This window comes from Trichosurus vulpecula, chromosome 3 (assembly GCF_011100635.1).
Source record: "Trichosurus vulpecula isolate mTriVul1 chromosome 3, mTriVul1.pri, whole genome shotgun sequence".
Classification (NCBI taxonomy): Eukaryota; Metazoa; Chordata; class Mammalia; order Diprotodontia; family Phalangeridae; genus Trichosurus; species Trichosurus vulpecula.
The window spans coordinates 295984298-296006068 of NC_050575.1; the positions used below are offsets into that span (position 1 = coordinate 295984298).

The window sequence follows — 21771 nt, forward strand, 5'->3', positions numbered from 1 at the left end:
TTTTTTGCACTCAGTACCCCTTAGATGTCTCTTGTTTCGGTTCGCTGTGGTTGTTTTTTTTTCCTGTTGATCTTAAGTGCCTTGTCCTTAGATACCTTGAATTCTAAATATGTCCTGAATAGCTTGGAGCCTCAGAAATGGCGGTATTATGTCCACGAAAGCCAGTCAGGGTAGACGGCACCATTTTAATTCTCAACTATTAATTTAACTTAAACCTCCCAAATGTTAACATTGTATCATTTTGTTAAGTCCGTGATCACTTACTAAGTAGCTGTATGACACTGGAAAGCTACTAGACCTTTATGTAACTGTTTCCCTCTGTCAAAACAGGAGTAGCAACATTTGCAACAGGAGCTCCTAGATTTGGGAAAACAACAACAAAAGCTATAAATAAAACTACATAACCCATTTTTATCATCTTGAATATATGAAAAAGCACTTACTCATTCTGCCCACAAGGAGCTTACATTCTCATTGGGGAAAACAACGGGCAGGTGAGTGGTAGGCAGATTTAGCTCGCTACAAGGGTAGTGGTGCACTGGGGAGCAGGAGGTTGACACGCGCCACCCAGAGGCAATGACAGCTTAAATCCCATCAAGGTTCCGGTTACAGAACTAAAATGTATATGAAGAGTTAGAGGGGGCACTGTAGTCACGGGAAGTTGGTTAGGAGGTTGCAGACGTGCCTGGAGAAGACCGAGAGATGCGCAACCAAGCTGGAGGCAGTCTCATACGAAGAGAGTTCACGGCAGAAGCACTTCCGGGACGCTGAAGTAAGGATTCTCCCAACCAATAAGCAAGTATGGACGACTACCTTTCCTCGGCCCTGCTTCGGAAGTGCCCAAGATCTTAGCCGTCACTAAGGCTCGTCTACTCCGACCTCTACCGCCCCCTCTCGCCGAAGCCCAAGCGCCGCCACACGGCCTCACGAGTGCGCCTGCGCCAAATAGTGCTTCCTTGTCTCGGTAGCGGAGCGAGAAGGACGAGAAGGGAAGGGGGCCAATTCTCTTCCCCATATCGATTTTTTTTTTCTTTTTGCTTGTGTGAGGGCGGTTAGCGCGTGCGCAGACGCAGGCGCTGGCAGCCCAGTTCCCTTTCCCTTCACAGGGCAGGATCTACTTCCGGTAGCTGCCCGGAACCGGCGCTTGCGAGGGGGGATTAGGGGGAGGGTCTCATTTACTAGGCAGCGATGGCGGCGGGGAGTGGCGGTAGCTGCCTGGATGCGCTGGTGAGTGCAGTGCCCCTGCGTGGGCCCCGGGTTCGGCGGGATGGGTCGGAGCGGGACGGGACGGGGCTTTGACCTGTGCTCTCTCTCCGCAGGGCCCCGGGGAGCTGCTGTCGGCGGCTCACGCGCTCTCCCTGCCGGCCGAGGCCTACGGCAACGACGTGAGTACGAGCCGGACCCCGAGCTCCCTTCTGCTTTTGAGATCCCCCGGGCCGACCCCGCGTGCCCCGCAGCCGACGCTCGACGTCCCAACGCACCCGCGTTTAGCTTTTGAGCGGAGCGGTGGAGGGCACGGCCCGGCGCTCTCGCCCAGCCCCGAAGGGCTTCCGGCTGCGGGCCTTGTGCTTCGAGCGCCGCCTTCTTTCGATCTCCCGACCCTTTGACGTCCTCCTCCGCCGTCCCCTCCCGTTAGACTGATGCTGATGGGAAATCCTCCCTCCGCGGGCCCCGCCGCATCCCATTCTCTCGTCTTAGACAGATTGCCCCCAGAGTAATATCCCCCCCCCCATTTTCAGTTTCTTCCTATCAACTTCCTGCTACCTGCAAACATGCCTTTTCACCCCTGTCTTTAAACCGTGGGGTCCTTGAACAGATATGTGTGTGTATACGAATAATCCTGTGTCTTTGTAATATTCTGAAAAGGAGTCTGTTGGCCTCACTATAGTGCCAAGGGGGTCTGTGGCATTAAAAAAGGTTAAGAACCTTTGCTTTAGATCCCATTGGGGAGAGCCAGCAGTGAGATACAGTGAAATGGAGCACTGACTTTGGAGTCAGAGGATTTGGGCTGAAATCCCCTTTTTGACATTTGCTGTGTGTGTGACCTTAGGCAAGTTATAGTCTTCCTAGACCTCAATTTCCTCAACTGTAAAATGAAGACGTGATATTAGCTGGCCTCTGAGGTTCTTTTCAGATCCAGATCTGTGATCCTGTGATCTCTGAACATTTCAAACTGGATATTCCATAGGCATACCGTCTTTTAGATTCCCATATTTATTGGGGGTACCACCATCTTCTCTTCAACCTAGCAAACTAGTGTCATCCTGACTCATTACTCCCACTTATATCTCCTCTCCAGTTGGCTGCCAAATCTTCACTTTTCTATTTCCAAAGCATCCTCACATCTGACCCCTTCTCTTAACTCAGGTAGCTGCTGTCCCTGGTTTAGACCTCCTTTTATCACCTCTGGCCCAGACTATTCTAATAGCCTCCTAAATGGTCTCTTGCCTAAATTCTTTCCTTACTCCGATTCATCCTCCATAGAGCTGCCAATGAAATTTTTCTGAAGTGCATGCCATTCCCCTTCTCAGTAAACTCTTGGCTCCCTATCACCTTTGGGGTTGAATATAAATTTTTAGGCATTAACAGCTCTTCACAACAAAATGACCCCATCCTCACTTTCCAGTATTGTTATACATTACTCCTTCATACACAAACACACACACACCACAGTACAGCCAAATGCGCTGGCTGTCCCCCACACCTGGAATGCACTTCATCATTTCCACCTCTTAGAATCCCTACCTAGCATCCTTCAAGGCTTGGCTCGAATACTAACTTCCATGTGATTCCTTTCCTGATCTGCCTGGCTCCTATTACCTTGCCCACTCTCCCCAAATTATCTGTTGTCTTGTAATGTTCTGGAGGGTAGGGTTTCTTTCTCTATTCTCTTTGTATAACCAGCATGTAGTACAGTGTCTGGCTTGCTGTAGGTGGGTGTTTAATAAGTGCCTTGTTGATTAGGGCAAAGGATCATCCAAGCTAAGGTAGAGAATCTTATCAGGTTGGTCACAGAAGCCAGGTTTTTGGTCTGGAAAATTATCTAAGGAGTGCCAACATCAAGGAAAATACCTGTATGGTATGTGCAAAGATACTGAGTTCAGCTCTGGGGATATGTAATGAGGTAAGACCCTACCCTCGAGGAGCTTAGGGGTCAGATGTGAGTATGCTTTGGAAATAGAAAAGTGAAGATTTGGCAGCCAACTGGAGAGTAGATATAAGTGGGAGTAAGGAGTCAGGATGACACTAGTTTGCTAGGTTGCCAACTTTAATGAAGAGAAGATGGTGGTACCCCCAATAAATAAGGGAATCTAAAAGACGGGATGCCTATGAGGGAGGCAGGGTATGATGGATGGGCCCTAGAATTGGAACTGAGAGAACCTGGAATTGCATCCTGACTTGGCTACTTACTATCTTTGTGACCTGGAGCAAGTCACTTAACCTTTCTACTCCTGTTTCCTCATTTGTAAAGTGAGGGCCTTGATTAGATTGCTGAAGATCCTGTGAATTACAGTGTAAAATAATAAGCACATTTAAGGTCAAAATCAATTATTATATTGAGTATGTGAAGAAGAGACAAGCTAAGGCAGCTCAGAGCTCATGTTGAATGTGACTTGATGCTCTAGGCTACACGGAAGCTTATTGAAGGTGTTCAAGAAGAACAATGTATCAAATGAGTGTTAGTAGAATATATGCTATTATGGGTCCTAGGAGAGAGTATTCAGTCAGTGGGATAGGGCCAGGTTGGGCCTCGAAACAGATTAGGGTAGGGATAGGATGTATTTGGTGAGACACGTTTGGCTAGAAAAGTTGCATGTGGATTAATAGTGAGGTAGTATGATGTAGTTCATAGAAGACTGGCCTGAAGAGTCAGGAAGACCTAGATTCAAATCCTCTCTCTGACACATCCTAGCCATGATCTGATCTTAGGCAAATGTAATTTCATCCATGTGAATACCTTTTCTAGTAATTTACATGACAACTTCAACACCTGGGTAGATGTTATTTCATGAGTTGCTGTGGCTGAAAATGTTCACAGAGTGGCCAGTTCTTTGGTGACAACCTTCTCCAGCATTAGCTAGGCTTTTGTCCATAGTTTTTTTTTTTCTTGAAACCATTTCCATTCTTGAACTCTTCTAGCTGGTTAGGATAGTATCTGCCAGATCTTGGGCTCAGTTGGCACAGCTATCCAAGAACCAGGGGTCAAGATGAGGCATTGGAGGATATAGATGCTTTAATAATGATTATTAGTGATACCATGTATTTGTATAACACTTTGAGATCTTTGTTACGTCTTGACTTGGTATTAATACTCTAAATGGTCTTTCTGGCTTCATGCTCTCCCTTTCAGTCAATCCTGTGTGCTAGTTACCAGCTAATCTTTTAGTTGTAAACCATCAGGCACTTATTACCTACTGAATAAAGTCCAAACTCCTTAGCCTGGCATTTAAGGCCTCCCATAATGTGGCTCCAACTTGGGACCCTGCCAAACACCATTCCCTGAACTCTCCCTTCACTTGTGCATTTGTGACCTTTATCCTTAATGCTTCTACCACCAGTCTCATATGTTAAATCACTAACTGTTCTTTGAATTCTAACTTAAATTTTCCTTCTTCCATGAAGATTTTCTTCTTCTATCTCCATTGATTGCCTAGCTAGAAATGATCTCTCTCATGTACCCTTTCTATGCACTAAATTTACATTAATGTGTAGCATTTCACAATGCCATGTATATGCTTAATAATGCAATAGGATCTATGTATACAAAGAGCTTTTAAAAATAAAACATTTTGCATTGTACTGTACTTGATAATATAGAAGCACACAGATTAACTTCATTTTACAGTTGAAGAACCAAGGAGCAAGCAAATCAGTCTTAAGAACTAAGGAATTAAGGAAAGAGCTGACCTGACTCCAGTCCAGTACTCGTTTTCATTTTTAAGAGCTGGAGTATACATGGCTGTCCCCAACAGTAGCTCTTCCGTATGTTATCGCAATGTAATTGGTGAGAGTCATGATCCATCTAACCTAACTTGACAGCTGTGGCATCTGGAGATAGCACAGCTTAGTTGTCATCACCTGGATAGCTTTCTGATCAGTCATCTCTGAACTCTTGTTATTGTTTTGCCTAGAATAGAACAGGGCTTCATTTTCCTTCCTCCTGGTTTGCCTTGTGTTCCCTTCAGCGTAGGCTGCTTGCTCTTTTGTGCCAAAACTGGGAGCTGTGCTGAGATGATTTTCCTTCTTTGTTGTGTTGCAGCCTAACATTGAGATGGTTTGGGCCATGAAGGCTATGCAGCATGCTGAGGTTTATTACAATGTGAGTCTTTTTTATTTCAACTATTCAAACAGAATTAAGGAGACCCTTCATAGTGCCAAACATGTTATAGTACCTGCCTTCTGGGAGGTTGGGATGGTATTGATCCTGGGGTATAGAGATATGGAGAACTTAGCTTTGGCATGGGAAAAGAACTGTTATATTTATTCCTCATTCTTTCTCAGATTGAGTGACTAACAGTTACCGAATTCCTAGGAGACAGTAGTACAATAGAATTTAAGTCCTAGATTTGGGAAGAAAGGACTTGAGTTATTCTGCTTCTGCCACTAGCTAGCTACTTGTAGGACCTTGGGCAAATCACTTAGTTTCCTCTTCTGTAAAATGAAGAGCTTGGATTAAATGTCCCTTCCCACCCTAGATCTAAGATCATACAGGGGAAATAGAGTAGGCCAGGATCAAGGATTGCAGTGTCCTTTATAATAATGCCATCATTGTATCTAGCAGTTAAGACTTATGTTTGCTTCCCTGCTCTCTGGCAGTTGATTTCTTCAGTTGACCCACTGTTCCTAAGACTCACTAAAGTGGATGACCAGATCTATTCAGAATTCCGGGAGAATTTTGGGAAGCTCAAGATAGATGTGTTGGACCCAGAAGAGCTCAAATCAGAACCAGCTAAAGAAGTAAGGAGGCTCTTATAAGGACTGAATTGAAATTGTGGTTTATGGATTTATCTTAATATGGAATCAAGAGAAAAACTGTTAAGAGTGAATGGTTATAGGTATTCAGAGGCTGCTTACCTGGTTCATGGATCATGTGGATCTCCCATCGGGCTGTTTCACTTATTATTGGTTATTGGTATCTCTAGCTTACTCCAAACAAAGTATTTAAAGAAAAGATTAAAGTAAGGCATTTTAGGTCTTTTGGATATGTTACCCTATGACTAGATTGTTAGAAATCGGCTGAACTTCTAAAATTTTAACCTGTAATTTTAGTCGATTTTTTCCTCACTCAAATAAGGCATTATTGGTGTTAACTGTAATTATTACACATTCAGTGATTATGAGCACTTTTTAATACAGACTGTGGGGGTCTTAACACCCACCTTTTCTTTTTTTGAGGCTGGGTCTCCTTGTCGGTTGTTCATGGATTTAGCCCCGCCCTGTTGATCCATATGGAAACTACTTTGCTGTACTTTTACCAACCTGCTGGCTCCCTGCTCCCAGGAATTTACCATATTGGTGCCTGAGTTAGTGCAGCTATCTGATCTGCTCAGCAACTCGGAACTCCCAGACTCAAGCAATTTCCACAAGCCTTACCTTTCCCAGTAGCAAGTGCTCCCTGTGTGCCCAGCTCTATTATCTTTTAACTTTAGGACATCAGTTGATAGAAAACTTTTGATTCTACTATGTCTGTTTTCTTAGCCATATGGATAAGAACACAGCTTGGTCCTTCTAGGTATAGGCTTGTTTCCTATTAGTCCATGTAGGTAGGGCCATAGTAGATGGGTACATTTGATCTTTTTCTGGTCTGGGTTTTGCTTCCACAGAAGTGGAGACCATTTTGCATGAAGTTTGATGGTATTGTCGAAGATTTCAACTATGGTACACTACTGCGGCTGGACTGTACTCAGGGGTATAGTGAAGAAAACACCATCTTTGGTGAGTATAGTGATGCTTTAGTACAGACATTTTTTCTGTATATAGGATCTTGGTCTTATTTGAGATATTACCATTTGTGTATCATGCATTTGATTATCAGATTTTCTACTGGGACATAAAAGTCCTTATGCCCCTAGGCCTTTGCAGTTTTCTTGTGGGCGAAACCTTTGAGTTGAGGGAGAAAGCTTTCTTATTCTCTTTCAGAAGAAAAGGAGATCTGAAACTTAATTCTTCTTGCTTTCCAGCAACCAGGATACAGTTCTTTGCTATTGAAATAGCTAGGAACCGGGAAGGTTTTAACAGAGCTGTTTACAACAGTGCTCAGCAGAACAGAGCAGCAGAGAAAGACAGCACCATGTCCAGGTAAAGATTGCAGGAGCTACCAGTCTTTCAGATCACTGAATCTAATATCCAGGAGGACTTGCAGGAACCTTTGTGGATTAAAGAGGCATCATTATTTGGCATCTGCTCTGTGTAGTTTCCTGACTGGACCATTGGAAGTATCACACAAACTCTTCTCAGGGTGTGCAAAAGAGGCAGTGTTCAGAACTGCTGAACAATCAGTTCAGGAACAGTCAGTTTAAAAATATTGATCAAGACTAGTATGGATATAGGCCATACGTTAAGAAAAGAAAATATACAAAAATACAAGATACTGCTGAGTATGTTCATGAACTTTATATGGGAACTTTTATAAAAAGGACTTCCTTTATATTGTACCCTTCCTGCTTCTTTCAAAGTGTTCTAAGGAGTAAATAATTCTTAAAATGTATGTGTTCTTTAATTGCTCTTAACTCTTGGGCAACCATATAATAGCTGTCAACTTTGCTATATCTCTTGTACATTTGTGGGTTAACAGGTTATACTATTTCCTGTAATGTGTAAAAGCAGGTTTGGTTACAATGGTAACCTGCCAGCTATTGGCATTATACCAATTATGCTTTAATATCCATACCATGACTAGAACACTTAAAACAGCAGATAAGAATAAATTCAGTAGAAACCATTGAAGTTTATTGGCGGTCACAATGCTTACACTGTATGTAGCAAACACCCTTACAAGTCAACCGTCAATCTGACCACGCAAGAAAGGACCCAACACGCAATCGCCAGAGGAAAGAACAAGAAACAAAAACACAAAACAAAAACAAAAAAAAAACACAAAACAAAAACAAAACAAAAAACTAAACAGGGTTGGGTGGGGTGGGCAAGGGAAGAGAAATGAAAATAAAACCTAATTGATGTATCCCTTGGGCAAGAGCTGAACTAGAGATGCACACAACTAGCAGCAACAATTGTGGGAAAGGTACAAGGCAAACAGCTTTCTCTATTTCTCTGTAGGTAATTTTTTGTTTTTAATGTTAAAAACGTTTACTATGGTGGATTTTTTTAAAAGGAAAAAATGTATTCTTTTTTTTTTAAAAGGGGCAGAAGGAGAAGGATGTTAAATATTTCATGCTAGGCAGACCTTGTTATTAAGAACCCCCTCCATTGTGGTAACTTTCTCCAGCTCATACATTCATGAGTGCAGGGTATATATAGATATATATAAATATCCACACACATACACACACACACACACACACACACTCACTCTCTCTCTCTCTCTGCCTCAAGGGCTAGGGAAGACTAAAAGTTATTGGCCACAAGAACTTGGCCAGAAGTAGCCATGTTCAGAGCTGTTCAGCCCTAGGGCAGTAAGCTTTTTTTTCAGCTCCTTATCTCCATACTTAAGAGACCCAAGGAATCATTTAACAGAGTTAAAAATCACACTGCCTTAGAGCAAGAGGCCTCTGGGGATTGGGGAGGAGAGAACAAGATCAAACACTTTAGCTGGAGTATCTGTCAGTGGCCAGGGGGGCTCAAGGAAATAGTAAAGGAGGGATGGTGCTTGATTGGACATGGCTTAGAGTTCCTAATAACAAGGGTTAAGACAGTAACAGGAAGTGGTAGTTTCAGGGAGAAGTGAAGGGACGGACAATAAGAAAAAATATACATTTGGAATTACTTTTTTTTTTTGCCTCTCTCTACACTTGTCACTAAATATATCTCTGCACTTTCACACACCCTCATCCAGTAAAGCTTCAGGCCACCAGAATACACATTTTCGTCACTCGCATACACAACCCCTCACTTCAGCATTGGTGCACTAGACTCTGTAAAAATTTTTCAATCACACTTTTTTTTTTTAAACTTGAGTCAATATAAACCTTGTTCAAAATGTTATGAAAAAATGTACATGTTTATACAAGGCAGGTTGTGTCAGGACGCTGGGGTTCTTCCCCTCCACCAGGAAGAGGGGACTGGATTTTCACACCTTCCTGCTTACTATCCCCACTTCCCCCAACCCCACCCACCTCCCAGGAACCAAGCAGTGCCCTGCCCCCCTGGTGAGCACAGGCTCACACCCCTCTTCCCTGGGAAAACAGCCAAACTGACCTTTGTAATCCCCCCCCAGAGGGAGGAGCAAGGGTCAGGCATACCCTCTCCCCCTCAGAATTGTTCAACCCTCTGGGCCAGACCAAAGGGACACTGCTCTGTACAGGTGGAATCTGGTAAGGTGTCAGCTCATCATGTCATTGCTATTCACGCCATAGGTGGAATTTTTCATGGAGTCATTGACTTCTCGACGAAATGCTGACAAGTTCTGGGTGAACCTGCAGAAAAAAATCATGAGTTACAAGAGGAAGAATAATCTCTGTCTTGACCATTTGCTGTTCCCCCTTTCTGAAGGCTCTGCAGCAAGTTTAATTAAGGATCCAGTTAAGTCTCAGGTCCATAGTAAAGAAGAAAATTTGTAGGTAAAACTGGGTAAAATTCATAAGGAACACTTTAGTTAGAACTCAAAATCTTGCAGCTCAAAGGACTTTGGGGAGTTTCCTAACATTGTTATTTTACTAAGGAAAACTAGTTTATAAAAACCCAAGGTCACCCAGAGGTTAACAAAACTAAGAGAAGCACAAAGGTCTCAGCTTCCAGAGGTATTTCCACAACACTATGGTGTTTCCATTGGACAAGCAGGGTAGTTAGCCAGCATTCAAGATAAGGAAAAGGAGTTAGCTGAGATTTGGACCTGGGGAAAGTAATGCTATCTATAATACTAGCGCCAAAAAGCATCATTTATAACATTTTCTGAGTAGGGAAAGGCTCTTATAAGTAAAGTAAATCCTATAGCTGTGTTGCCACATTAAAAAATGTCCTCACTATATACTCACCTATCTCTGTTTTTTGTCAGAAGATTTCGTTCAATGCCTTCCATCAGGTTCTCAAAACACAGGTGCATTGCCTGCTGTTTTTCAGGGGGCTGGCTGTTCACTATACTGTTCCTCAAATCTGAGAAATACTATTAGGTGGTTGATAAGGGTAAGACAGAAGACAAAGGAAAGAGAATGGATGGTTTAGGCTTTATGTGCCATAACTGAGTTCTCATTCGTTATATAATTGTTACAAAAAAAAGTGCTTGTTATGCACAAAACACTGCTACATGCAAAAATACAAACATAAAAATAAAGATAAGGTCTTTTGGAATTGACAGTTTAAAGCTATAAAACAGACTAAAATATTGTTAAGGGTATGAAAGGAAACGTTATTCAAGTTCTGAGTGTAGTCGGTAAACATTTATTAAGAGCCTGCTATGTGTGCTAGGCATTGTGTTAAATACTGGGGGTACAAAGAAAGGCAAAATAAAGTCCCTGCCTTCATACAGGATAAATTTGAAATAGTTAGGTCTGACTCTTCCCTGAGGCCCTGGTGTCCACCAATTTTTAAAAGTGTTTTTTCTCCAAGGCCTGATAGGCAACTTAACATTCATATCCTCTAAACAGTAGTAGAAAGAAACCTTTCAATTCTGAAAGGCTAGGTTCCCAGTCTGCCTCTGCTAGTAGTCCTTTGAGCATCCTTTGTAAATTAGGAAGTTGATTTAGATCAGGGTACCCAACTTGGGACCCATGGAGAGACTTTGGGCAGTCTCTGAGTTTGGATGGGGGAAAAAAATACAAATCTTTATTTCAATATAATTGGAGTCCTTTCTAATTTAAAAACATTCACACAGACTGCCAGATATGTCCATAACACAGAAAAGGTTAAGCACCTTTGGTTTAGTTCTATGATTTGGATCATGCCCTTACCATACAATATGTAGCATTTCAAGAAGTGGAAATGGAGGAGGGAACCATTCTAGGCACAGGAAACAATATGAGCACAGGTGAGGTAAAGTACTGGGCATGTATAAGAACTTGAGAAGTCCAGACTTTTATTTGGTAGGTAATAAGCCAACTGAAGGCTTTAAACACATTAGTAATAGCAGATTTGTGCAAAAGATCAACCTGGCAGTGTTCTGGAATCAGGAATCAAGCTGCCCGTAATTCAAGAAGGGCCCCTGTCTCTGTGTCTCTTTCTGCATTTTGGGTAGTTTCTGTAAGGTAGCTTCTCATAGAGAGTTCTAAAATCATGGTGCCTTTCTTACCTTTTCATTAAGTAATATCAAACCAAGTAGAGGTCGGGACATGGACCACTGGTTCCGACAGTCCTCAAAAATGATAATATTCAGCACCGTTGACAGCATCTAGAAGAACGAACCAAGAATCTAAAGAGATGCCCTTAGACTGCTGTGTGGTTGATAAGAGAGCAGCCTGTGAGCCTATTCAGGAGCCTGGCTAGAAGCTGTTGGACACTTGAACATGGTGAAGGCAAATGGAACTTTTCTGGTTTCCATGGAATTATTTTTGGTAGGTGAGATTTGGTGGAATCACCAAGCTTTAAATGTCCTTATTTCTAACACCTGCCTCTGAAAAAAAATTTCATCTTAACATTTCTGGAGACATTGTCTCTACTAATGGAACAGAAGTTAGTTCAGTTAGTTAGAACATCATGATTGAGGCCAAAGTATTGATTTTGATTTGTGGGGGCCAGTTATTTTCATGCTGTCTTAAGACCACATGCATCCTTAACCCTGACTAGCCATCTTGAAAAAAAATAAATATATATATATGTACACTACAAAGGAGACCAGATCAAAGTGGATGGATCAGGGTTAGTTTATTTCTACTACTCTTTAAACCTATGTCCTACCCTGGCTAATGAATGTGGGAGGGGTGGGGATGGGGGCCATCTTTGTAAAAGGACAGGATAAACTGGGCCATGGAAGGTAGGGTTGAACATCTGGAATTGTGACCCTATCCATATATGACAATTATTCTGCTAAAATGATACTTATCTTCACAATGAGGGGTTTTAGAGAGGTGTCAAACATTTTGTGTGCACCTTCCCAGAAGTAGCTCTCCTGATAGAATTCAATTCCCTGGCTTCACCCTCAAGTTGCTTACCTGTTGGATCATCTCTGGATGCTGCTGCATAATATGCAGGAAACGGTCACTTTCCTGTGTCAGAGGTGTTGTTCTCTTCTTAGTGCTACGTGATAGCTGCTTGAAGAGGTATGTTACAATGTGGTCCAGGCAGGAGCAGCAGCCTGTACATACCATGGTGTCTGGGAGGGCCAAGAGAGGAGAGGAATGGAGCTGAGATGCTATACTGACTCAAATTCTTGGGCAGAGAGGTTACTTATGCTTAACACCTGACAGCAGGTAGTGATTTATAGCAAGATTAGGAACTACAGTTGTTTCTACCAGGACAGTATTTCCCATTTAACTTCTTGTTCCCACATAATAGGACAAAATTTCTAAAGTTCAGTCAAAAAAAGGTATGGAATTGTATAAAATTCTTAAATAATCAATGAATCATGAGCTTATTACTACTCCAGTCTAGTTAAGTCACCAATCCTAGATATATCTGTCTGATTTATTAAGAGTAGTTCTAGACTAAGTGCTTTGTGGAAATGAAAAATCATTAAAAAGTAGATTTAAAGCGGTGGAGTTTCCTGTGCAAATTTATCTAGTAACAATACTGCCACATGTTTACCTTGGCATTTATGTAGATAACCTAAAATCACCACTAAAAGTGAAAGGACACACTATTTTATCCATTTTATAGAAGGGGATGATATAGCACAGCTCAGTCAGTCAGTGAAGGGGTCACTGGTCGACAATCAGTACCTTCTTTATGATCCAGTCCCCAAGATTATACAAAAATCGGTTGAGGGCCAAGGAAAATACTCAACTACTCTCTGTAGTTAGTTTAAAACTTAAATTGAATTAGCTATCAGTATGAGACAGGATGAATGAGAGAATGGGGATGGGTGGGAAGACCTCAAAATATCATACAACCCTTTAGGAATGAATATTATATACCCTATAAGCTTTGCACACAGTAGGAGATCATCAGATGTTAAAGGAATTTTGAATTGTGTTCCATTCCAATTTGTGTTTTAGTCAAATGAATTTGTGGCAAAAAGGCCTGAGGATCACTAAATGATAGCCCAAGTCAATATTATAAAGGATGAACGTTCAAGTTTTTTGGATCCAAAGCATTGTTATTATATTAGCATATCTGCTTTGGTGAATGGATCTATCTATCACAGTAGGATTAATCCTTTGTACATTCAGTTCTTTGTTACATCTCCATGAAGCCTTGTACTTCAGAAGTTTCAGTGTTATAGTGGTCTTCTATTCCAAGAGGGCTTACTAAATGCTTCATTCTATCATCATACAAGGTGGGCTTTGAATGAAGAACATGTGTACTCTTGTTGAGAGACCCCAGGTATTTACCTAGTGCAGTGAGTCCTTCAGAAATGGAAGAAAGAATATACATGATAACATGGGGTTCCAGGCTGGCAATAAAGTTCATATGGTCCTGGGTGAGGACTTCCAGTAATGAATAATATGACTGACTAAGCTTGGGGTAATCCTGTAGGCAAAAAGATAGATAAAAATCAATTGAGGGCAATGAACAACTTCAATAAAGTTGCAGAATACAAGAGTCACCAATTCTTCTATACTAACAAGCCTCAGGATAAAAAGTCAGAAAGAAAAAATACAATTTAAAATAACTACAAAATATATATAAACACCTGAAAGTTAACATACAGGAACAAAGGTGCGACTAGCATTAGCTGACTTAAAACCGTATTACAAAGCATCAATCATCCAAAACTACTTGGTTTCAGTAACAATAATCATAATTATCATAGTTCTCCCATAATAATATGGGAGAAAGGGGTAAGGAGTTTGGCAGAAAAAAATAGGCATAGACTAGCATTTAACAACATATCCCAATACATCAATCACACAAATATTTATTAAGTGCCCTAAATGGTTTAAGTCATTAAAAAAATATTAGGACAATGAAACTAGTTAGGGGGAAAAGTAATAACCAAGTGAAGGAGAAATAATCACAAAATATAAGTTTTTTATTATATAGGCAGCTGGCAAATAGGAAAACAGTTTTGCATCAAACACCTCTGATAAAGCCCAATGTAGTCTAAGATATTCAGGGAAATGACACAGACAAGACTAAGAGCTGTTCTCTAAAGGATTTCGAGTGTAATGCAAATTATCAATAGCTGTATGAATAAAAAGAACCCATTCAAATCACTAATAATTAGAGAATTGTGAACAAAAAAAAGACCTCAAACTTAGGTTTTGTCTCACATCCATTAAAAATTGCAAAAGCAATAATTAGACAGAAATAGGTACCATTGGAGGGGCACTGAAAAGATGGGCAGGCACACTAAAATACTGCTAGTGGAGCAATTAATTCCAACTTATAAAAATCATTCTGAATTGTGTTTAAAAAATTACTAAACTGCTCATATTCTTAGGTCCAGGGATCTACTGGGCATATTCCCCAACCCCGTGTACCAAAATTTTTATAGTGGCATTCTTTGTAGTAGAAAAAAGTGGAAACAAAATGGGTTCTGTTGACTGGAGAATGGCTGAACAAACTGTGGTACTGAATGCTGTGGATTGTGATTGGACTGTAAGAAATGAGAACTAAGAGAAACATGAATAGACTTTATATGAACTGACACAAGACATGGTTCTGGGGTGACTATGGTGTAAAAAACACAAAGCATAGTCTTATCGGAATAAAAATGAACAGTTAATCCTACCCTACATGGAGAAAGGCTGAAAGAGAGTGAAGGCCTAGACCCTACCAGTATAATTAAGCCTTACCAGGAGGTCACTATGTGGGATAGAGAGGAGCAGCTTGATGAAGGTCTGTAAAGCATTGTCCAATGCATCATCGCCATAGAGACGGAAGACCCCAAAGTTGACATAGCTTCCACTGAGTGCAGCCTTTAACATGGAAAAGCAGATGGAGATGCCCTTGAGCTTCAGCGCATAGACCTGATCCTTTGGGACTTCTCCTAGTGTCAGGATGCGATTTCCTGAATGTACAAACACATAAAACATATGTAAGACACAGAATACCTAACATTTAAGTCCCTGGGTTGGCTGGTCCAAAGAAAGTCATGGAAGAACTTTAAACAAAGCCTGTTTATCTTTATCCAAAATGCAAATTGGCTGGATCGAATAATAATGATTAATATGTATCATATTATTATATTGCTGAGTTAAATAAGCAAGGTTCTACTCTCTTGTCCATATCTGACTGGATGGCACATTTCTCTATTCTTCATCTAACTACTGACTACATATTGAAAGGAAATCATCTTCTAGCCACACAGACATTAAACTTATGATTGTGAATGAGAAAGGGTTCTTGTTCAGATATCTTTGCAAGTCCAGTATATCCTGCTGTTCTTGGTATTCCTCCAATCACCAGGAACCCACCCAATGTTAGTGGGTATTACTTCTCCCAAAAAAACAGCTAAGCCACCCTGTACCTTCTATTTTTTATTCAGAATGCTGGAGATTTGTTACATGCCCCTGTTTGCTGCCCTTGCCCCAAGGCATTATGTAAGAAAATTCCTTAGGGCCAGTCTTATTCATCTGTGTCATCTAGAATGCCTTGCACATGGCAAGCACTTCAGATATATTTGATAAATAGAATTAGATAAATCCCTGGGAATGTCAGCCTAGCTCTTAGACAAGGGAGCTCTGAAGCTTTTATTTTCTGCCTGCCATTCTGTAGTGAAACTATAATCCTGCTCAGGAGGCAAAGTTGTTCCACTGTACCTACCATATGTAGTTATCATTTTGCTGGTTTCCCGAAAGAGTAAGATACCATTTGGGGAGGAGACATCGAACTGAAGTCGTTGGGACCTGAGCAGAAAATATGGGAGACTGTTGAGTCAAGTGTGGTGCTAGAGAGGTCAATGTGACTTTAAGAAGTCCTGCCACTCCTCACCCTTCCACCCTCCAAACTATCCTACCCTGTCTTGGGTGCTTTGAAAAAGCTTATTATAGGGCTTCCTGGATTATTGTTTTTAGTGCATCAGGACATATACAGCAGGCCACAGAATCTGGGCTTAGGCCCCTTCTCCTTCCCCTCAAAGAAAAAGTTTAATGAGCTCAGTGGTGTGGAACCAGGCATGCTGCTTGTATGTTGAAGGATGTGACATTAGATGTTTTGCCTTTCACTCAAATTTAAAAAACAAGGAGATGGAAAATATTGTTCATTCTTTAGTCTCTGATATTCATTCAATAGCACCTTTAAAGACATGACTTCATTCATCATGGTTTCCGTGGCAAGTAGAAGTTTGCATGGGTGTGTTTGAGGTGGTAAGTGGTTGCCCAGAGACCATTTTTTTTTTAAAGAGGGGAGGGCAGTGCAATTGGGGTTAAGTGACTTGCCCAAGGTCACACAGCTAGTAAGTGTGTCAAGTGTCTGAGGCCACATTTGAACTCAGGTCCTCCTGACTCCAAGGCTGGTGCTCTACTCAATGCACCACCTAGCTGCCCCAAGAGACCATTCTTAATAGAACTGAAGAGTGGGACTTGTTCAAGCTCAAAAAGGAAGTCAGAGCCTAAGCCAAAGTTAAAAATTTTTTGAGTCCCCAACTGCTCACTACACCATATTCCTTTTGTCTGTTTTACACCATGGTGAAAGATCTCCTGACTCAAATAAACCACAAAAGAGACTATATTCTCTGTTTATGGATTGCCTGTTATCTCGTGCATACTTGGTAGTTAATAATTAAATCCTCTTGTTTTCTGTTTGGCCAAACCTCTACTCCTGAACTAAGGTTTCTGGTCTTACTTCTTTTGATAAAAGCCTGTCCTAAGTCTGCTAATTAGCATAGTTTAACTGGCAGAGAGTTTTATGTGTTTGCTGATGTCTCTACCAGGATCAATGTTGTGTGTGATTTGGTATGTTTTTCTTTTATCTATAGAGGACAGAGAGTATGGGGAAGGGAGAGGAAATAATAGGTTAGCTTTTTAGAGAGTGAATCCCCAAGTACACACCAAGTCTGCCTGGGGCAACAGAAGAAGCAAATTACCTTGAGATTTCCTCTGTGACTCTCCTTTCAAGCTTACCTGTTATGTACCAATTCAGCCATCAGTTTGAGCACAGGTGTAGTACAGGCTGGGTCATGGTACCAAAGTTCAATTGCCCTCTGAAGGATTGGCATGTAAGATGGGTACCTGTAAGTAGTAAGCTAAGGAAGCCCCCTTTGGGCACTATCCCAAAAGGCCCCAGGTTTAAAATTATTTTCTAAGCATTTGCCAAAAAAAAAAAAAAAAAGGAAGGGTCCAATAACAAATGTCTGCAGAGTCATGTTTCTCTGGTTTGTGGACAATAAACAGATACAGCAAAATTTTTCTGGGGGTTCTCTATTCTACCAGAATAAGGGGTTGTCTCATTGATTAAAAGACAACTAATTTACAAAATATATTACTAATTTACAGTTTCTCCCCCAAAGAGCTCAAAGTTATTAAATTTTCATTTATCTTCATATCACTTCAGTGAGATAACTAAGAGAGACAGCTACTCTCTCAATGTCAAGTCTAGGTGCCTTAGTTTCATCAAATAAATTATTTGTTAAAGGTCCCAATCTGAAGTAAAGCCAGAACTAGAACTCAGGCTTTCTAATTACAAGTTGGATGTTTCCATTAAACAGTCTTACATATCTTTTCTTAGTAACTTGTAACTCCCATTTGTAGTGAAATTTGTGTGGAAATGTCTCAAGGTAAAATCACTGAGACTTATTCACTCATTCTTCTTGACCCTAACAGAAGCCTGAGTGGCTTATTTACCCACCCTCCAACCTTACTGACCACATTAAGTGATACCAAACTACGTATTCTTCAATGAAATATATATAGCATGCTTCCTGTGAATGCAGGAAAATTCCTCACCACCCCCTCATTACTAAGACACAAAGTCTACCCCAATTCTACCCTATGGAAATAATAGCCTCTAGTCAATTCTCACTGTAGACCAATTCCCTCCTGAGTCAGGATACATCCATTCAAACAACATCATGAAGCTGGTCTTCGCATTGAAGGCAAAAGCTATTCCCCTCAGATCTCTCACTAGGCCCACTAGAGTTCGCTGTAGCAAAAGACAGAGGTATGATTATTATTTTTAATAAAGATAAAACCATCGGGGATTTAAAGTTTCCAGAGTCAAATTCTCTCTTTACTATAAAAATTCTTCTTTCCCTATCATTTTCATCCATATGTTAGAATAAGGGAGTCATCTCGCTTTAGAGAACATATTATTTGTATTTGTCTTTGTGCTAAGGAAATGGAGTAATCCCCAAAAAGTTCCAAAAAAGTTAAAATGATTTTAACTTAAAATAATACAAATTTAAGACTGCAAATGAGTGTGCCATGTGTGAAAATGGGAGAGTTAAATGATCAATTCGGTACAAGAGCAGAAAAGTTATACTTTCCAAAACGTGGTTGCTTTCCTAACTATATAATGGCACAAAGCACTGTTACATAACGGCACTGCTGGCATCAGGAGCCGTTCCATATCACATGGAAGAGTTAAATGTGTATCAAAGTATTTTTAAGCTCATGTGTTTGAAAGCAAAATAGGATGAAGTCTATCTCTGATCTCTGAGTATATTCAGCATTTACATAATTAAAGACTATATGAGATGGAAGGCATCTTAGAGCTCCTCTAGTCCAAGCCTCTTATCTTCCAGATGAGGAAACTGAGGCTCAAAGAGAACAAATGACTTGCTCAAAGCTCCTCAATTAATGATGGTACTGGATCAAGTCAGATCTCCAAATCAGTTCATAGTCTAGTGCTCCTCTATCCTGTACTGCTTTTCAGTCTATCAGTGGGCCTTGAAGCCCTTGTCAAAATACTCTAAGAAACCTTGCAGAACACCAAGGAGTCTAGAAGGAATTGTGCCCTTGGGGCAGGATGACTCAACCAAATAATGTTCCTCAGCTGGATCTGGCTAGAAGCTTAGCTTTAAGGATACAATGAGCAGGCAAGGCTACCCTGGGTTTATGCCAAAGGCCCAAATTAAAAGCTAAGAAGTGGCCAGCCTGAAAGATGGAAAATATGAAAGAGCCACCAGGTAGTTTTTGAGAGCCCTTTGTAGGAAAGGAGTGGGTAACAACGGTGATTCTTTAGGCTACTTTTCTAGTATTACCAGAGCTGTTCTATCAGCTGGGCCTACAGCAGCAAGACCTTTATTTCATTAACATTACCCTAACAAAATTTTAATACTGGGGCAGGTTACCTTAAATACCAATACAATGGAATAACATTCAGTACCCAAGCAGTGCTCAGTCCATACCTCAAAAGATAAAGTACAGCGCAGAGAGGACTATAGTACTAATACTGACATGGCTTGCCTGCTACCGCTGATGATTAAAATGAAATAGCTTTGTGAAGATGAAGAAAAAGACACCAGGGAATGCCTGCTATATCTGCAAAAGTAAATTTTGCTTGACCATGGCTTACTGTCACTTATGCTTAGCCCTGGCACTTGCAACATCAAAAACAGTTAATAGTAATATAAGCTCACATTTATATAGTGCTTTAAAGGTTTACAAAGCACTTTCCTTACAATAACCTTCCCATTTTACACAGAGGGAAACTGGGGCTCAGAGAGATGGTAAATTTTCCACAAGTCACATTGCCAGAGCTGGAATTTGAAACCAGGTCTTTTAAGCAGTTGAAACTACAAAGAGTCTTTACAATGGTAGGGTCCTAGTGTTGAAACTGGGATGCAGAGGTTCTTCTGGGTAAGTGACAAGGTATGTAAGTAGTAAAAATAATAAGGAAAAATTGAGATGACAATTCTCTAAGGTTGCAAGAAGTAAAAATCTAACATGAACGTTCATATACAATAACTATGGGTGGTCATGGGAAAACCCTAGGTCATAGAATAAAAACCACTGGATACATGACAGAAGACCTCTCATTGTCTGCAGTGATACCTAATTTAGTCCCTTCCAAGGAAGACCTTCAAATCCAACTAATCACTGGGACAAAACTCACCTTTGCTTCCTGTTCATTGAAAGTATTGGTGCTAAACATCTGGGCAACAGCTTCAAATGCTGCTGTGAGAGGCAACATGAACTGCTCATATTGATCCTCATCCTCCCCTAGAAGTAAAGAAAAACCCAAAAGTGTCAGCTACCTGCCAACAATTCAATCCCGCACTGTCACGAACACATAAAAAACAGAATGGGGTGGGAGAATTTAGCAGCCTCAGGCTATCTTTAGAGGTGCCCTTTACCTCTAAGTAGAATACTCCTATAGGATTTGGTGCCAATTAAAGAAGGAAAAGTCTATGTGAAACATAAAGGGAAAATCTGCCAGACCTTGCTTGCAAGCCTCCTAACCTCCCTACAAATAAGAGACTTTTAAAAATCATTGCTCATCGGAAGAAAATTTCAAAGACATGTTTATCCTTCGGTTACATGGAGGTATCATAGCATTTCAAATTTCCTTCCTCCTCTGGCTAAATGATCTTGCCATTTCAGGAAGCTCTTTCTGTTAAATTAATGTGGATAGAAAACACCTCACAAATTCAGTGCTTCCTATGTCCAAAACACAATATGAAACAATGCTTATTTAAGGAACCCCTAGGATTAACTGTAGTACCTAAATCCACCATGAGGAGGCGCCCAAGTGCCGTGTAGAATGTAGTTCGACACCGCATGTCTGTCAGGTTGGACTGATTGTTAATACCCAAAAATGAAAAGTGCTCGCTCTATTAAAGAAAAGGAACAAATCAAATAGATGAGTTGCATGAGTTAAGACAGTTTACAAGCCAAGAGCCTCGGAACCTGTGAGACCTTTGCAGCTGACAGCCACCAGAACATTTTTACGGAGTTGGTGGTTGTTACTTTTTGCTACTTGCAGCTAATTTATCAGCAGAGAGTGTGAACACCAGAAAGATTTTTGAGTGCTTAGATTTACCACCTTTGAGGAGTAGTACTACATAGCTGCCTTCTACTGTGGCGACGGCAATGACATTCATCTCTACACCCCCAGCACATCATGGCTGCTTAATGCTTGTTGAGGGATTACACAAACCTTTTAAAAATTCTTTATAATTTGGGAATGTAATACTATTGCTGCAGCATAGCATCAAGTAACTCCACCGAAGGTGACTCCAGCATGTGTGTAGGGTCTGTAGGTCAGACAGACCTGGAGAAGGAAAGAAGATACTCACCGTGTGATTGTTCAGCATGAACTGTACTGCACTAAGTTTCACCAATTTCCTCACACTACTGTACGTAGAGACGAGACAGAGAGGAGTCAAGGAAAGAGCAAGTGGAGCTGGGGTAAATAAACTGGATAAATGAAGTCCTGTATCTAAAATATCTTCTATCACTGTACAAAACAGAAAAATCCAAGGCTGCTTGGTCCATGTATCTTTAAACTTTATTGCCCAAGAATGCTGACAAGACTCACTGTCAGATTTTTCTGGGGAGGCAAAACAAGGCTTCCTTTTTGCAAGAATATCAATGTAAAGCAAGCTTTAAAAGCTGTAATAGTCTTAAATCTAAGAGGGCTAGACAACTTGTTCTCTGTCCTTCCTGCAGAGATACCTAA

At 40.9% G+C, this 21771-nt stretch overlaps 2 protein-coding genes across 2 annotated transcripts in view; one reads left to right on the top strand and one right to left on the bottom strand.

Annotated features, from left to right (window-relative positions):
- Positions 1 to 1102: 1102 nt before the first annotated feature.
- On the top strand, positions 1103 to 7942 carry LOC118844243 (protein PBDC1-like). Its single transcript, XM_036752093.1, has 6 exons — positions 1103 to 1227; positions 1320 to 1385; positions 5261 to 5320; positions 5818 to 5958; positions 6825 to 6936; positions 7182 to 7942. The coding sequence occupies exons 1-6, from the start codon at positions 1189 to 1191 to the stop codon at positions 7301 to 7303; spliced, it is 540 nt and encodes a 179-aa protein (XP_036607988.1). The 5' UTR covers positions 1103 to 1188; the 3' UTR covers positions 7304 to 7942.
- Positions 7929 to 21771, bottom strand: part of XPO7 (exportin 7) — a 91458-nt gene continuing 77615 nt past the window's right edge. Inside the window, exons 17-28 of the mRNA XM_036752092.1 lie at positions 21389 to 21452; positions 20815 to 20923; positions 20206 to 20312; positions 18203 to 18291; positions 17274 to 17381; positions 15976 to 16058; positions 15006 to 15220; positions 13599 to 13737; positions 12261 to 12421; positions 11402 to 11500; positions 10152 to 10279; positions 7929 to 9593 (exon numbers count right to left, since the gene is read on the bottom strand). Coding sequence (XP_036607987.1) covers positions 9500 to 9593; positions 10152 to 10279; positions 11402 to 11500; positions 12261 to 12421; positions 13599 to 13737; positions 15006 to 15220; positions 15976 to 16058; positions 17274 to 17381; positions 18203 to 18291; positions 20206 to 20312; positions 20815 to 20923; positions 21389 to 21452 — 1396 coding nt within the window. The 3' untranslated portion in view covers positions 7929 to 9499. The remainder of the gene's footprint in view (positions 9594 to 10151; positions 10280 to 11401; positions 11501 to 12260; positions 12422 to 13598; positions 13738 to 15005; positions 15221 to 15975; positions 16059 to 17273; positions 17382 to 18202; positions 18292 to 20205; positions 20313 to 20814; positions 20924 to 21388; positions 21453 to 21771) is intronic.

Coding starts and splice junctions, on each gene's coding strand:
- LOC118844243 (XM_036752093.1), top strand. CDS start 1,189: ATGGCGGCGGGGAGTGGCGGTAGCTGCCTGGATGCGCTG. Junction 5,959..6,824: donor AATCAGAACCAGCTAAAGAA/GTAAGGAGGCTC, acceptor TTGCTTCCACAG/AAGTGGAGACCATTTTGCAT. Junction 6,937..7,181: donor TGAAGAAAACACCATCTTTG/GTGAGTATAGTG, acceptor CTTGCTTTCCAG/CAACCAGGATACAGTTCTTT.